A 17202-nucleotide genomic window follows, 5' to 3' on the forward strand; every position below is an offset into this window, starting at 1 on the left:
TCGCTAGTGGAACAGTTTTATGGCTTTTTTGCATGCTTGTGGCTCGCCAATCACACACACACACCGAAACCCGCTCCCATAGTGAATCCACTCGACCGGATAGATTCGTTCTGTCAGTGTTATGGCGTCTGTAAATTAATTTGGAAGGTCACAGTGAACGCCCACCATTATTACTAGTGGGGCCTCAGTTGCCCTAGCACCGGGTGGCCCAATTACATGTTGGCGTTTCGGAGGGCGCCTCAATCACTCATTAGTTAATTGATAGACATTGATAGAAATAATTGCCCCGACTCGATGGGGACAGCCAGAGTGTTCGTTCATGGTGAGGAGTTGTGCTTGCGTTAGGAGGGAGCATGTTTACATCGCAAGTGGTTGGTTTTGAGATGGAAGGAAAATTTTCCATTTTTAAGCAGTTTTAAACGACAAAAAGCTTTTTATTGTTTATGTTTTTTTCGATTGAAACTCAAAGCTTGAGTCGATAGTCATCTGCGTGGTATTCTTTTCCGCCATTGGATGAGCTTAATTCAGCAGTTTTTTTGAGCAAAACGAGCGCTCATTCCCCGATTGGAATCTCAGTATTAGTATCCGAAGCACAATGGCGAGGACATTTGTGCTCTGAGTTTGGATATTCCCCATCAGGGGATCGAAGAAACTGCCACCGTGAGTTTATGCTGCACCCACGAGCTAATATAATTATATACGGGGAGCCATTATTCCCGAATAGCCTACGAGCAATGTGGAAAGCTATCGTTCATCGGTAAACCCACGCACGTTGCTTTGTTACCTGATCATCCGGATGATTTTTATACTCATGATTCAAAGGCCATATCGAGTATCACTAATAAGCAAGACAATACTTGTGCTTAATATTTTCTCCGAAATAATCGTCATTTAGGACGTAAACTTTTGATTTTTGCTATAGTTATATTTTAATTAAATTATATTAAATGTTCTGTGCCAACAACGAACAAATGCTACTTCTAGTCGGCTTTAAAAAACAGTAAAAGTGCACAAAAATTAGAGAAGATCTCCGCACAATCTTTGCACATTTTTCCGCGTCATCTTCAGCTTGCTAAATGCGTTTCGTTCGTTCTTTTCCGTCCCCGTTTCGCCATCGGTATTTATAGCTGTCCAATATCACACCGACATGCCAGACCGAAGGGCTCGTTTCCACGCCATTGTGAGTGGAATCAATTATAAATGCAATAAATTGTGCATTCGATTCTGACACATGCACCCACGTGATGCTCCACGTATTGCGTTTCGTGCAGTAGCCCGACCAAACCACGTCGCACACATGGTTTGGTGTTCGGACGGAAAAATGAAATCGAGAGTAACAAAAAGTGAAAAACCACTTTTCACTGCAGCGGCATCGAGCGGAACCGAGCGCCCTGGTTTTCGGCTGTGATAGATGAGCATATAATGTGCAAGTAATTTGTTCTTTTCTCCTTTGTTCAACGTTTATGGTCCGATCTGTTCGGTAACGGCGTGTTCTTCTTTGGATTTTTTTGTTGCTGCTGTTCGACTTTTTTCCTCTCCTGTTTCGCTCTTTAGATAACATAATGGGATTTTTTATATTTTATTTGGCTCGATTTTTCATACATCTCGCCAACCCGTCACTGTCAGCGGAAAGTGTGAATATTTATTTCACTCGTGATGAGCTATCGCATTTTTTTTCCATCTCTCGCCCAAGAAACGTGTTAAGCGGTTTAATTTTCTTCCCATGGTGATGTATTACGTTTGCGGCTGCTTATTGTGGTAAAGGCTCACTTGCACCATGTTTGGAAGCGCATATGCACGGAAACATACATATGGTGATAATATTTTACTAGAAGATCCAGCGTATAAAGAGCCGGTTACTCGATTATCTCCAGTCCACGATAGCCTTTTGGAGCAATTTTAGTCCACGGACCAGAATCGTGCTTCTAACGGTGAAATATAACATAATTATGTAAGCAATGTATTCGTTTTGGTGATACTTTAACAGCGTACGGGGTTGGAAATCGTTTTGCTAATGGCAGCGAACGCCATCTACTGTTCGTTTTACGATGTACCCAAACAGGAACCACAACTTCACCGGGACGATAGCATCGGCCCACGCTGATGTGCTTTTGTCTTGAAGATGCCGGAAAAGTAATACAACCGAGGCACTCCACCGGTCGAGCAGTGCAGCTGCAGCACCACTCCAGTGAACCGTGTCGTTCGTTCGTGTTGCAACAACGGCAACCGGGACCCGGGGATGGGAACTTTCTCCAGCCCACGTTACCGACCGAGCCCTTCACCGGCAATCCCCCGGGAACAATGATATGTATTGACAGCAAAAGTCAATCTCTGACTCCGCTGGCGGATTGATTCGGGGACGGTGTCACGCGGCGGCACAAATCGCGATCGACTGCGATCGCCCTGCTTTAGAGAGCGCGTTGTTTTTGTAACGACAAAAAAATGAAGGAAACCTTTCGACAGCACCCCGACCGAGGCCGATGCAACAGGAGGGTGGCTTTCGCAACGAATACTTCACGCAGTGGAATAACTCTTTTCAACACCCCCGTACCTATTTCGGAAGCGGGAGGATTCTCTTGAGCCAGAACAGCAACGCTCGATGGGTCGATGGGGGCGCATTCCTCCTAATGCACAATGCGCGTCTCTCGTGGTGATTGTGCGGAGTGGAGCCTTCCAGTTGCATCGGCGTTGCATCGGCTCGCAGAGTCGCGTATGACAAATGAAAGCAAATAACTCTTCAAAAGCCGTCCGCTGGCGGCAACGGATGGCGTATGTGCGCGGAACATGTACATGTCCCGGTAACACCCGGGATGCCATGGGGACACGATGGCTCTCTGGTAGCCAGAGTCTTCGTCTCCGTTTGCGCCTGTCGGTCAGCGAATGGGTGGCGTTCGTGCGAACGTGAAACAAATGGTGTTCGAAATGCAAATGTCGCCGTACGAGATGGGCTAGCGCGCTAGAGTATCAACGGGGCGGTGTTGGGTGCGATCGCCCGGAGAGCCTATCACATTTGTCTGTCCGATGGTGTTTAGAGATTTTCTTTTCCCCGTTTTGTGTGTGTGTGTGTGTGCTCATTTTACAATGTACATGTCCTCGGGATAAACAGCGATTTGTTTCGCAAGCGTGTAGGTTTTCGTTTAGTTTTCCCAGGAAATGATTTTATCGCAAAGGCGTTCGTGAGCTTTTTCTGGCCGTGCGCTGCTGGGTTGTGTTTTGCTGGATTTTGAATACTTTGTATCAGAAATTGCTAGAGCTACGGGCGATGGCATACGGCACACATCACGGGCTATTATAAGCATTTACCATTTTATTGTTTTTCGATAAAAAATAGATAATTAAGGGTACGAAGCGAACTAACGGCCGTAAAAAAACGCTTCTTTGTGTTTTTGCATGCCGTACTGGAAACGCCACAAATGTTCAGCGATGACAAATCCAATCGATGCCGACCATGAATGAATGTCGGCATTTACGGAATATGCATGAGTGTGGAACCGCGATGATTGGCATGTGTCATCGCGTGAGGTATGCGCAAGTGTTTTCCCGCGTTGTGCGAAAAATAATTACAAGTGCCACGAGCGTCGGGCTGAACCTGAAAGAGATTTGCCGCCCATCAGTGCCATCAAAACATCTACCGCACTCTGTGTGCTTGTTTGTTCTGAACACAAATTGAAGAAAATATTGCGTTCCCATGGTTGGAGCGTGATGTTTTTCTTCATACTTTGGCATGGATCGTTTGCGTTTTAGTACCGATTCATATTTAAAATCAGCATTACTTCTTGGATCAGCAATCGCTATACTTTCATGACATGCTTTGTTAAAGCTTTCTATGGCGGTTAGTCACTGTAGCTCATTAAATTTAATAAGTAATATCTTTTCCACTCATTGGAAGCCACACGTCTCGACTGGTTCAAAGTTTTCTTATGCAGGAATACCTTACACTCGCCAAACATAATCTTACCGTTGGCAAACAATGATCTTTCGCATATCCTACAGTATGGTTCGGCTCATCGCGTATCACGAGAAACTAATTTAGCGCTTTTTTTGCAAGGATCAACCGCTTTGTTGCCAACCATCATTCAGCACGTGATACAATATCATCACCCAAAGTGATGCGAACGTTTCTAAACGCGACTGGCAGAGCTTGAAGGTGTTTGACAGTTAACCTTCGGCTGTGGAGAGAGCCTCAACAAGCCTGCTCTAATATTACACAAAAAAGGCCCAAATAAAGGGCACATGTCTTAGCATCTGTTTTGCAGCGAAAATCTTCATATCTATGTGTGTTGCTGCATAACCTTTTGAAAATAAATTAAATTCCTCCCTTCGCCATATCAAAATACCATTCATTTTTTGTTTGTGCCATACCGACATTGTAACACCACACGTCGATCTCCTGTCGCGTTTGAGCTAATGCTGTTTTCATTAATCGGTTGTGTATGTTTTTTTTTGTCTACTCTTCACAGATTGATGCTCACCGAACGCTGGATTGCACGTGGCACGGGGCGAGAGAAAAACAAAAACAAAAAACGCCATCCTCCTACGAAAGTGGTAGTGAAATGTGAAATTAGATCGGTTCCGCGCGCTGTCAGTGACTGTCGGGAATGAGCGGTAAGCTCCAGACAATGAAACGACACAAAACTCGTACGTCGCGCGCATACGTAAAAGACTCGTCCCGGGTTCGCTTTTCGCATCGATACCGTACGTGTGAAACTGTGTGCGCCTCCAGAGCGCGTGAGTAATCGAGGCAGTGGCAGCCCTTCCATCCACCGTAAGATGCCGTGGGGTTGCCTCTGTTCAAAGGAGAAAAAACGGCCCCAAATCAGCAGTCCCATACTGAACGTGAGTATGCTAAGTCGGGCGATCTTTTGATGCAATAAATCGCGGGGAATTAAAAGCAAGCGCGCGAAAATGATGGCAAACAGAATCGCAATATCGTATAAAGCACCGGCCGTTGGCGAAGGACGAAGAAAACGGGTTGCCGGGATTAGTTGTATAATTTGTGTTATCTCAATTTTGTTGAATTGTTTCTCGCTTAATTCCTTTTTATGGCTAAAATCCCATCGGCCATGCATTTCTGGAATCCGCTTTCGAATGTAATCGTAAAGCAAAACTCGCGAAACTCATTAAAATGGATGGAGATGAGCGTTATTTAATTAAATATCTCAACCAACGCCTCGCGCACCCACGGGGCTGCAGAATTTCAAATTACATTACGTGTTCTCTTGTGCAGACTGCGGCTCGCGACTGCCTGTGCGGCTGGGTTCCATTCCGTTTTGTGCAACAAGCGTTCAAACGCGCTGCAAGTAAAAGTACATCACCACCAGCAGGGGCGATTTTCCTTCGCACACCTATGGACAAAGCCCGATCCAACAGGAGGAGGCGTTTGGCGCTGTTTCAATGAAAATGACAGGCCCTGCAATTTTCATTCACAACAATCAACCATTCACGCTGTCGCCGTCGTTGCACGTTGCGCTCGTATCGGCATGCAGCCTTGGCTCTCTCCGCGATGGTGCTGCGGATGACCTAGATATCTGCTTTTAGCGTGCTTTGTTTTTTTGTGCTTTGGGTGTTTTTGTTTTGCTTTATTCTCTCTTTTAGCACAAAAATCTTTTCGTGATCGAAAGGCGGAACCAGGAATGAGAAGCGAAAATAAAAAAGAAAATAACTTCAGGACGTAAATCACAGCCAATTTCTTTATGGCGATCCTTGACGGTTAATTAACAGTCTTTAACGAAGGCAGACCGAGGCAGGCATCCTTCTCGAGGGGGATTAAGGAATTGGGCGAAGATGGTCCTCAGCGGCGCCATTTGTTTTGGTATTCCACTTCTAGAGCCGGCTGGGTGCAATCTGAATAAGATGCTTTTTTGAGACAAAAAAGATCGTCAAATAAGTTTTTTTAAACAATTATTTTTGGAAACCCTTGGGGATGCCTGCAACATTGAATAAAGTGACAGTTGCACATCAGTTTCATTTTTATGGGGAAGATAGAGCATAATATTGAATTAACTGATTGCTGTGAGGCTCGTGCGATTTCAACCGAATATGCACAACGATGTGATTGCCAGCTAAGCTCCACCAATCGCTCAACCGCAACTCTCCAAACTCTTCGCTATTTGCGGTGAAGCTTTATGCTCCAGCGAAGAGATCTTTAACTTACCGCATTCTAAACCACAAAGCACGTCGGGCGTAAATTCACACGAATATTGATGGGCGGTGGTATGGCTTTCAATGGCCAATATTCCACCCATGTACTCGGGGGACATCAAACGAACAAGGAACCAGGCTGGCTTAGCGGCTCGTGAAGCGGGTGAAGCGAAAAACGCTCGCTAAAGCTGCAATCTCTCTAGATTATCGAATGTCCAAACCGGTCCCATATATCATACAACCGTGGGTACGGATCAATCGGATCATTATCCAATTATCACCGACCGATAGAAGTAGACTACAGCCCGCAGCGAGCCATTTCTGGAATGGCCGATGTTTGTATGCGCGAGAAGTAACTCCGGCGTGTCGCTTTTTTCGTTCCTTCTCTCGCTCAACAACCTCCCCCCATATTCAATATCACCCAGCATGGGTCCAGCAGTTGTTGGTATCTCGGCTGCCCGGGGAAAGCAAACCGCAAACGTTGCGAATTTCAACGCCAATTCTTCAGCTGTGTCCCGGGAAAACGATGATGTGGGAACGCAACGTAACGAAATTTGCCGAAAGGTACATGGACCGCTTGTGGTGAGCTTAAATTTAGGAGTTCGCTATTGTGTTACGTGTCAGGTCGGGGTGTTTGTTTATGAATTGTCGGGTAAGGGTCGTAGGAATGGACAAATTAGGTTTACCCACCACAATATTGTTCCTCATGACAAATGCATAACGTCTCATAACTAATAGCATTACTAGACAGCTCACAATAACATTTTTTACAACACAAATTTAAAGCTATCATCAACTTTTTAATCGACCATCGCCAGTCCATGAATCATGGCTCATTTGGCAGACATTTTCTAACTCTAGTCGTTGGTTTTACGACCATAAAAGTTTATTTTCATACAACATCCACTGCCGCTGATTGACTTATGGGAAAGACGCGTTATGGCATCGGGCAGACTTAGCGAAATCGAAATCGTTTATAGTTTTCCCTTCACATTTCCGACCATAACACGATACACAAATCGCCTCACGACCTCAAGGTTTCATCTGACCCTGTGTATGTGTGTGTGTGTGAGCGGCCCAAACGAAAGAGGTCACGGCGGCTTAAAGTGCCTTGGGAGCGGTTGGCAAGCGATTCGGGAAATTCAATTAGTCTTAATTTTTTATCTGTTTTTCCGATCTCTCATCGCGTCCGGAAACACGCCATCCATACCCATTAGAACCGGTGGCCGTACGCGCGCGCGCGTTCAATCCAATCGGAAACAGATGGCTGTCGTCCTCGAGCGACTCTCGTACGGCACAAAAACCACCGCGCTTATGGCGTTGCATTTGGCGAAAGAAAAACAACCCCCAAGGTCCTCGCGATCGTCGGTGACCCGCGTGAATGTGGCGCGGTTTCCGACACTTTTCCTTTCTTGCGGGCCAGCCGTACATATCGTACGGATATTACGGATTATCTTCGGCTCGAGCATTGCATCACACATGATGGCCCTCGCGAGAACGGCTCGCAAGGGGGAACCGGTGCACGTATTAGGTTTCGGGCTCGAAAATTCTAATTGCATAAGCATTGATGCATCAAATCGAACCGTAAGTTACACCCCCGTTGCGGCGTGGGAAGGCCGCCGGGCACGTTAAATCCGAAAAGGAAAAAGCAAATATTTACCTACCGCTGCGCTGCCGTTTTGTGCGCCGCGAAAAGGCAAAGAACGTATCAACTATCGGTACTGGATTTCCATTAAATCCATCCGTAGGGATGCCTCCGCATCGGACGCTTCGGATTGGTCGAAGGGCGAGAAAAAGGTAGCGCTTCGGCTCGTGTTTCTACGCTTGACTTTCCCTGAGCGCTCTTTTCCGGGTCACGCACAAGTTTATTGTATCAGCTGAGGCGTGAGTGCGCGAGGTGAAAAACGACTGCAACGACTGGGGTCGTCGGGTAAGAAAAGGGCCGGATTTTCAAGTGAACAAGACAAAAAAAACCCCTAGTGATGACAGATTTACACTAGCTCTTACCGATGCTGACGAAATGGGAACTTGCATTGCGGTTGCGGGCACCATCGGTCCGTTTGGGGTGCTGCCTATCGTAATGCGCCTCATCGGGTGTCGATTGAACGGAGCTCTGCATAAGCTCGAGGGATGTAGAATTTGTAACAACAAAAAAAGAGCATCAACAATCACGAATCCCCCCCCGTGGCTCTGTAGGGCTTGTGGCAGTGAATCAAAGTTGAAGCGACGCAGCGAGATTATTGCCGCTGTCACAAAAACGCTGTCACATCACTTAAACTCAATTTATGCTGCTGCGCGCCGCAAATCAATAAAAATGCCCCCGAACCCATTAAGCGTGATGGATATTCAATATGGGAGTGTGAACGGTTGCGCAATCCCGCATCGGTTAAGCTGCGTTTTGACGCCTTTTGTGAGGTTAGCTGGGACAGAATTCAATATGGAAGGGCTAGCATCAGAAGCTACTGCAAGTGGCTCTGAGATCAGGCAGCGAAGCTGGCTAAAACCCAATAAAATAGGGTGGAAATTAGTAGCATTCGGATGATGCTTTTTCTCACTGTCCTAACACGATGTGAACATTCAAAAGTTCACCATCAAAACACAAAAACACGATTCTTTTAAAAAAATAGCCATGAGAAGCGTGTGATCTCTCCAAGCACTGGACCTCAGCAATTTCTCTAGCTGAGTTGCCAAACACAACGAGTTCCGTATGCCTTTTTCGTAGCGTCGGCCCGTTTCGTGCATAGGGGGAAAACTTTTTAATCACTCGCCCAGCAGTCTACCAGTTGCCGGTTTGGTGTCCATAAATCTCCATTCCCGATCGTTCGATGTCTGATTATCGGGGTCGGTCCTGGGAACGCCGCCAGAAAAAAGACCGAATCGCTCGTTGACCGGTCAACCGGACCGTTTCCGTGTCTGGCAGTTCCAAGTGTCAACCGGCTGCAATCTGTAACGGTCGGGAAATTTATGAGCGAGAGCAATTATTCGTTACCCGGTGCCGTTGTCTAGCTGGGCAATGGGAGCTAGAAATGGCACGAAGCGTAATGTACGCATTGCATACGTTTTTGGGAATGGAATGTTGGGCCCTAATTATGTTGCCCTGATAATATGCCTGAGCTGCTTGAACTAGAATTTTGCTCACGTTCCGTCTGTTCTATATGTAAGCCATATTTCTATAGTGGAAGAATTTATTTTATCACCTTTGATGGGGCGGCTGCTTGAGTGGGATGAATTTTATTCCCTTCGTTTACGAGCGTTTCTGTTGCATTTTCATCATCATCATCATCCCCACAGCCGGAAGATAGCCAGAAACTCCAGTTGCTTCCCGCCGCTAGACGTCCGTTGCTATCGGCCGCGGAGAAACTCGAGCAACGGTTGCTGGACCCAAACCCGAACGGTGAGTTCGACAACGAAAGCAGCGAAGAAGCCCAACCACCCAACGATGCAGGTCGCGATCGACTTCAGCAGCAGCTGCTTCAAAAATCTCGGCTCAAGTCCTCTAACCTCAAGAGCACGACCTACACCCGCAACACGGAACACGACAAGCTAACACGGCACCTAAACACGGTCACGTTCAGTTTCGACGAGCCGCACCGGAAACCGGAAGGACCAGATGGAGCGACCGGTCCCACGAAGCTTCCGGAACGTGCGGAACCACCACCAAAGCCCGATCGCAGGACATCATCCTTAACGCAGCAGGCCACAGTGAAAGCACCGGAAACGACCGGCAAAACACCGGCCGGACAGCAACAAAGCAATCTCGCGTCCAACGCTAGGGACGAGCTCGATTGCAATGGCAATGGGAACTATGACGTGTTACCGTCGATTAAGATCTGCGATGACGAGACCGAGGATGCCACCGACAAAAGAAAACCGGACCATGAGGGACACTCGCCGGGGAGTGCTCAGGTGGACGAGAACCGAAATGAAATCATCGTCCCGGCTGGTAGCGAGGGAAGCATTCCCTTCATCGATGAGGACCCATCGCAGATACTGAGGCAGCTGAATGCAAACCCACAGCGTGGTCAAAATTTTCACGACGCGCGCATCATCACACTGACACCAAAGAACGTGGGCTCGGAGATAACGAGGGCGGCCTCTACCAGTGATCAAGCGCATCGGGACGCGCACCAGCGGTTGCTAGCGGACACGAAGAAATTCACCCGGTTCCTGATCGAACCACCGGCAGCCGTAGAAGCGGTTAAGTTTTCACACATCTTCCAGATCCTGCCACCGTCGTACGACAGGCTCTGCCAACAGTGTCATCGGGCGTTACAATTGGACATCGGATTGCGGTGCGTGGTGTGCGACTTCACCTGCCACCAGCAGTGCGTGCGGCTAGAAAAGGTAGGTGAAAATTCATCCTTGTTGATCCTTGTTGGGAAAAACCATCGTTACAATTTTCATTCATTTGCTAAACGATAACGTGGTCGCGTGCATATGTAACGGTTCTGCCGAGCTTTTTCCCAGTGCACGCGATAGTTTGATACAATTCCAACAGAGGGCGCTTTCGCTTGTGGGGTAACGTAACGACGTTACGTTGGCTGCGGACGAACACTTTCGGATTCGGATTCGCTTGAATTTGAATTAGTGCTCAATAGAGTAATTCAAATAGCATTTATACATATATTCATCAAAATATTTATTCATCAAATTTGAGATCATTTAAATATTTGACAGCTGTACAAAATAAGAGCCATTTGCGGAATACTTGAACCGCTGCTTACAAATTACGAATATGTTAACAGCGTCGGTTCTAGTGTAAAAAAGGCAACCAAACAATGCTCCCAACGGTTGCTAACGAACCGGCTGATCGTGTTCTTCCTCTCCGATTGTTGCTATTTGCTTAGCACAAGTCAATACCGTATCCCGTTTGTTTTTTGCCTCTTGCGTGATTTTTATGCTAAAACAAACACTATCATTCCGCTTCTTCGGTTGGTTCATCGACGTAGCGGGGAAGCGATCCAACAACAGTCACAAAACACAGTCAAGCCGTCGAATCGTCGTGACTTGCTTGTTGGTTATTTCGTTTGCATATCCCATCCGAGGCTTGGCGAACATCGCGCTGTTATGCGAGTTCTTGAGAATGGGGTATATTTTTCTACATTTTGGTGAAACTCTTCTCGTAGGCATCTGGTTCTTAGAGCAGCCCATTTTGTAATTTTTGTAAAAGTGTAACAACACACATTTTCCATGGAAAAATTAGTGATCCATGGTTGTTTAGTAACGGAAAAAAAATTCAAAGGTCTATACATTCTTACAAACCTTTACCAACTGCAGCACATTGATCAATTGGCGAAGATTGTTGTACTAAAACGATCAAAACTCCCCCAGAACCGCGCTTGTATAACCCGCAAACTGGTTCTCGTTCTGGCCATTTCTAAACAGCGATGCAAAGCTTCTTGGCCCGGTTTTCACCATCATCATAATGGGCGGTTTCATATCCACCCTTTTGTTTCGAGCCTTCGATCGAGTCCGCCCACACCGGGACGACAATCGGAATCGGAATCAGTTCCCCACTCTCGCGCGGTCTCCATCACCTTGACGAAGCGTGGAAACGCCGCACCACCACGGCACTCGCAACGAGCAAATTACCGTTCCACGGTGGGCTCGCCATTCAAGGAAATCCAGTCTACGGACGACTTATTGGCAAACCGGTGCCGGCCGGGTACCTACCCAAAACCCGGACGCCGGCTTCGAGCGAGTGAATGATTTAGCTCACAATCTGCGGCGATCCCCCGGACGAGCGAATGAATGAACGCCGAGCGGCCACACATTGGTGTTGCCGATCCTCGGTGCAGAACGCCATTCATAAAACGAGTCGTTATCAATCCATGGCGGGGATGCACACGAAGCGATGCTCGTTCGCCAGATGCACACCAGGCAAGCGGGCACGTCCTGCCGCAAGGAGGTGTTACGTTTCATCCGTGCGCTCACGCGTACGACTCGTTTTGCCCTTTTCGGGTGAAAAACCGAGTGGCAGTGTTGCGGCTGACCGCAAAGAAAACGGAGCAACAAGATGTTAAATCGATTCGATTTCTCGCCGTCCGCCGGCGCACATGAACTGCGAATGTTTATGGTTTCTTTGCGACCTCGATGTGTGGCTTTTTTTTGTGTGATTGTTATTTGTTGGGTTGCCTGCACCCGCTGCTACCAGCGAGAGCGGAAGGAACAACCCTTCGAAGCGAAGCATCGGTGGCTTATGTTTCACTTTCTAGCCGTGTCGTTACGATATGGATTTCATTCGACGTGCCATCAAAGCAGGGCTCACGAGCAAAGGTGATATTTTTGAGGACTTTAAGTGTACCAAGGTGCACGCATGAAATCGATTAAAACCCTTCTTTGAGTCGGCTTATTTTAGCGGACAGCTCACTTGAATCCCACCAAAGGGCTCAGGGCTTCCAAATCGTCGTACTTAAGACAAACGAATTAATTGGCCAACAAAAAACAAACCGCTACAAAACCCAGACACAAACTATGCACGCACACTTACGACGATGGTTCCGGCCACAATTCGTCTGTTGGCGGTGCAATTGCACCGCTCGAGCTCTCCACTCAGGCCAGCTCAAGTGTGCGTTCGGCCAAAAGAAGAAAAAAAAACAATAAAGAGTTGTTGCTAAGTGGAACGCTTGCCGCGGAGGCAGAACGAAAATAAATGCACTTATCCGCCGCTGGGCGTGCGAGACGCTCTTAAGGGACGGATCCTTCAAACCGGATCTGCCGGCCCTTCCGATACCCGATGATGCCCGTTGGCAGTACGACATTCCATTGCCGATCGATTTGTCACGCTGGTCGGGGGTTCCTCGGATCCAACGTAACGCAACGCAGCGCAACGTCCCTTTGCGTCCCTAAATCGCAGCCGATGGCCCCGGGAAGATCCACGCGAGTTGCAGCTTCCGAAAGATCTCCCCCCCCCCCCAACCCCGGCGATCGCTCGAAATCGACGGAATTGTTTTTCGCTCCGTTCGCCGCGACGGTCGGTGCGTTCATCGCGCCTAATCCAAAAACTAATTTCCTGTCGAGCGGATCAAGTTCCCGTGGGGGTTTGGCTTGAGGTTGTTTTGTACCACTTACTCACACACACACACACACATTATATCTCTCTTTCTCTCACGCTAATCCGGTGATCTACGCGTGATGTACGCGTGCGATCGCTTACGAGTAGGCAGCGCGTAAGCGTTTTACCATACGGTGCGCTTGGATGGGCCATTTCCGTACGCAGCAGCCACCCAATGTGCGGAAAATGCTTAGGATGAGGAGATTGTACCCGCTTGAAGGCGGAAGAACAACGGAACGGATGTGTGTGCGCGTTCTGCAGACGGTGATGGCTTGCAGAGCGTGTCCACCAGCGTGGAACGCGTCGAACGCGGTACAGTGTGTGACAGAAGACTCGCATGGTTTGCAAAACCGCGAATGATTGACGGATGCTCATTAATAACCGCTCGTCGCTGTTAGAGAAATCTTTAGCGACATTTGCCTGTGCCGCTGGCTCCCAATGGTACCAACGGTCAGATTCACCTATTATAACGCTTAGCGTAAGCGGCCTATCGGCGTTATTTGGCTGTAACCGTTTGATTTACATACCATACCGCCAGTGGGCCGGCTGCGTTACGGCATCCAACGCACGGGGCCGGCTTCGCTTACGCCCGGCAAATTTGCATTTTTGGAAGGTTCAACTTGTTGATTGCTCCTCCGCAACAAGCGCGCGATGCTAAACCGATTAACATACTATCCTGCCGCCCGATCCGCAATCAACCGTCCGGAGGCGGTTTTCGATCGCTAAGCTGCTGGCAGCCTCTCTTAAGCGTGGTTTCAAAATACCACACACGCGCCCGCCCGGTAGGGCCACATGCTCGCCCTACGCCGACGATGATGCACCTTGTGTGTGCAGCCCTTCGCAAACGCATTGTGTTGCGTGTGGCTCTCCTGTTGCTTTCTTTCGCTTTCTCGGCTCTCTCACTCGCTCTCTCTCTATCTCTCTCTCTTCCTTCGCGAAAGGGATTTCATGGAGCACGGTTGGTCCCTGCAGCGTGTCCCTTCGCTCGAAACATTATCTTCACGCTCTTCTCGACAGTGGACCGGGAGTCCCTTGAGAAGAAGGGCCTTCTCCACGCGAAAGAGGGCCGCAAGTGGTGCAAGTGGGCCGTTGGGTTGCGCGGGCGAACGTGTACAGGTGGGCGGGCGCGGCAGAAAAAAAAACACACACCTCCGCACGGTTGCAGCAGAGTGGCTGAAGGCTCGAACATGTTCCCATCGCCGAGACGTCCGCGTCCGGTGCGCCTGAGAGAGTGCAGCTCGAGTAAGCGAGAGAGCGAGAGCGAGAGAGAGAGAGAGCGTGTTAGCGCGAGAGCCAACTCGCGGAAGAGATAAGTCCGCGGGTTCCGAGCGCCGTAAGATGTTGATGGAGGCGCACTTTATTTTGATTCGTTGCCGCGGCCGGGTTCGTTTCTCAGTTTCTCGCTTCGTGCTAGCGTGCGTGCGTGCGTGCGCGCGCGTCGATTCTTGCGTTGTTGTTTGCGTTGTATTTTTTTGTTGTTGAATTTGTTGAGACGAAGCAATTCGCGCGGTTGTACGCGAAACGAGCGGTTGTGCGCGATCCCGCATGATCGTTGTTTACGTTGGTGTTTTGTTTCGCGGTTTTGTTTTATTTTTCGAGTGCGATCGATTTAAGAGTGGCCGCGAAAAACGCGCCCGCGCGCGTTCGCTTACGTGAAGAAGGTGCCCGTGTGATAAGGTATAGCTGCTGCGATTGTACTCGTACGTACGCTTCCCGTGAATGTTTGTGTGTGTGTGTGCGAGCTCTATCGTTATCGCGCAGCGATCGATACCAGTCCGCGGTGCACTTTGACACCGCAGTGTATCGATCGCGTTTGACACGTGCGTGTATTGGACGTGCGTATATAACGCGCACCGGGAAGCGTATGCGCACACGTGCGTACACGGTGGCTCGATCGCGAATTCCTCTCGCACACGGTGCCGATTGTTACGCGTGTGTTGCGTATGGACGAGCCTTCGCTCCGACAGCAGGCGTTGACAGTGTTATGACAGATGGTGATTAATTGCGCCAGTTAGCGCGTCAGATTGCGGCATACTGGTGTTCTTTCTTTCTCTCTCTCGCTCTCTCTTTCTCTCGCCCTTTAGGGGCCTGACGCCCTTTCGACACGGGGAGGGTGAAAGTGCTGTGGCGGCTTTCGCAAACACCGGGTGGCCGGGATTTCGGTGTTAATATTGAGATCACTCGTCCCGGGCGAAGACGTGAAGAGAAACGTAAACACGAGAAAAAAAGGAACCATCTCCCGAGTGTGAGTGCGAGCCCGTTATCACAACCGTGAATCTCGTGGCGTAGAGGACGAAGAAAAAGAAAGTAAAACCACGGCGCGTGCGTTCATCGAAAGTGATCGAAACCGGCGTCTGCGGCGGCGTCGTTGGTGAGATTTGTTTTTGGGAGGGATGCCCGCGTGTGCTGTTTATGTTGCGCCAACATAGCAATCCCATCAACCCGCCCACCCGTGGCTTCATTCACGTCGGCATTCACCGCTGTGGCGTAGGCGCGGTTGGTCAGTTCGCGCGTAAAGTTTCGAAATCAAAAGCTCCCAAACCAAACGAAACAAGAAAAAAAAGGCACGCAAGCGACATTCGATCGACACAGATATGACATACGGACCGACCTCCTTCCGGTCCTTGTGGTGTCAAATTTCGAAGTGCATCGATCGATAGCGATATGCCGGCCATTTGAGCGAGCGCTCGCGCGCGCTTGCGTATGGCGCGATTTCTCGAGACTAAACCACCATGAGCGACCCGGTCGCCGAGTGCACCGCGCGAGGCCGCCCATATTCGATGGATGAATTTTGAAGCCGACCGTTTCGGTTTCTATTTTTACAACACCCAGACCAAAAATCGCCCCGCGAGACCACACGTTGACCGAAGCGCAACACATTTACACTCTTGCGTGCACGCACGTGTTCAGTATCACGCTGCTGCCGGCGCGAGTAGCGCGAGTCTCCCATTTTCACGGTGAAACGCTCGATTTTTATTTACATCGCGCTGCCGGCTCACATCGCGACTGTGCCGCATCGAAGCATGGAATAAAAAAACCTCCACCCTGCCATAAATCATGCTTTTGGTCGTGCAATCCCCCCGCCCCCCCTAAAGAACACCCAACTCCGCTAACCGCTCGATCTAACGGGGTAGCAGGGTAAGGGCCTGTTCTACGAAGAGGCCCGGCAGATGCTTCTTCGAAACACTTTTCGCGCCTGGCCAGTCGGGGATGGAAAGGCAAAAGATGCGGAAAAAAAGGATGAAAATAACACGCGCATCCACACCCCCTGTCGTTGCACAAGTGCACGCTCACCTGAACCAAGGGTGGAACCTGCACACGAGAAGGTGCCAAGTGATCAAGCGACCAAGCGCACGGTGGATCCCAGCGGCAAAACGGCGCAAAAGTGCCACAGGTTAGGCAGGCAAAAAAAAATAAGGCTGGCGAGACACCAACCATCGCTGTCAAACGAGAGTGACAAAGTCGTCGAGTCGGGCGGACCCTTCTAATGGCCGCCGTGGTCTCGAGCAGCTTCCTGCGGCGGCGAACTCGCTTTCATGTCGTCGCGCGCCGTAAGTCGAACTTTGGGTAGGAGCAGAGTAAAAAAAAACGCCAGCACCACCGTACCGTCCGCAGACAACCGTTGACAAATCGATGCGTTCTAGCCGCCAGTTCCTGGTGCGTGCGCCAAAAACACACACACACGCCACAGTAAGTGTGGTCGACCTAACCGTGGTCGCTAGGTGCGTTCTTCCGGGGCGCTGGTTTTAACCGAAACCAACCACCAACAGACAACCGGACCGAGCCGGACTAGCTTCTATTCTCGAGCGTTTCGGCGCTCGGTTGCGTCATCGAGCAATTGCGTGGCCTCGGTACCAGGCCAGGGGTACTTTTGGGAGATAACACTATTTTTCAAAACCTCGCGCCCATCCCATTGGGCGCGCAGGGAGTGATAAGCAATCGCCGGAAACTCGAACCGCCACGATAAGGTTCACTTTGAAGCCACGGTTTGAAGCCCACAGTGATTT

General features: G+C 49.3%; 1 protein-coding gene across 1 annotated transcript in view; it reads left to right on the plus strand.

The window, feature by feature from the left end:
* Positions 1-4696: 4696 nt before the first annotated feature.
* Positions 4697-17202, plus strand: part of LOC128720085 (uncharacterized) — a 102333-nt gene continuing 89827 nt past the window's right edge. Inside the window, exons 1-2 of the mRNA XM_053813734.1 lie at positions 4697-4836; positions 9433-10485. Of these exons, the coding sequence (XP_053669709.1) occupies positions 4771-4836; positions 9433-10485 (1119 nt within the window). The 5' untranslated portion in view covers positions 4697-4770. The remainder of the gene's footprint in view (positions 4837-9432; positions 10486-17202) is intronic.

The sequence above is a fragment of the Anopheles nili genome, chromosome 2 (genome assembly GCF_943737925.1).
Source record: "Anopheles nili chromosome 2, idAnoNiliSN_F5_01, whole genome shotgun sequence".
Taxonomy (NCBI): domain Eukaryota; kingdom Metazoa; phylum Arthropoda; class Insecta; order Diptera; family Culicidae; genus Anopheles; species Anopheles nili.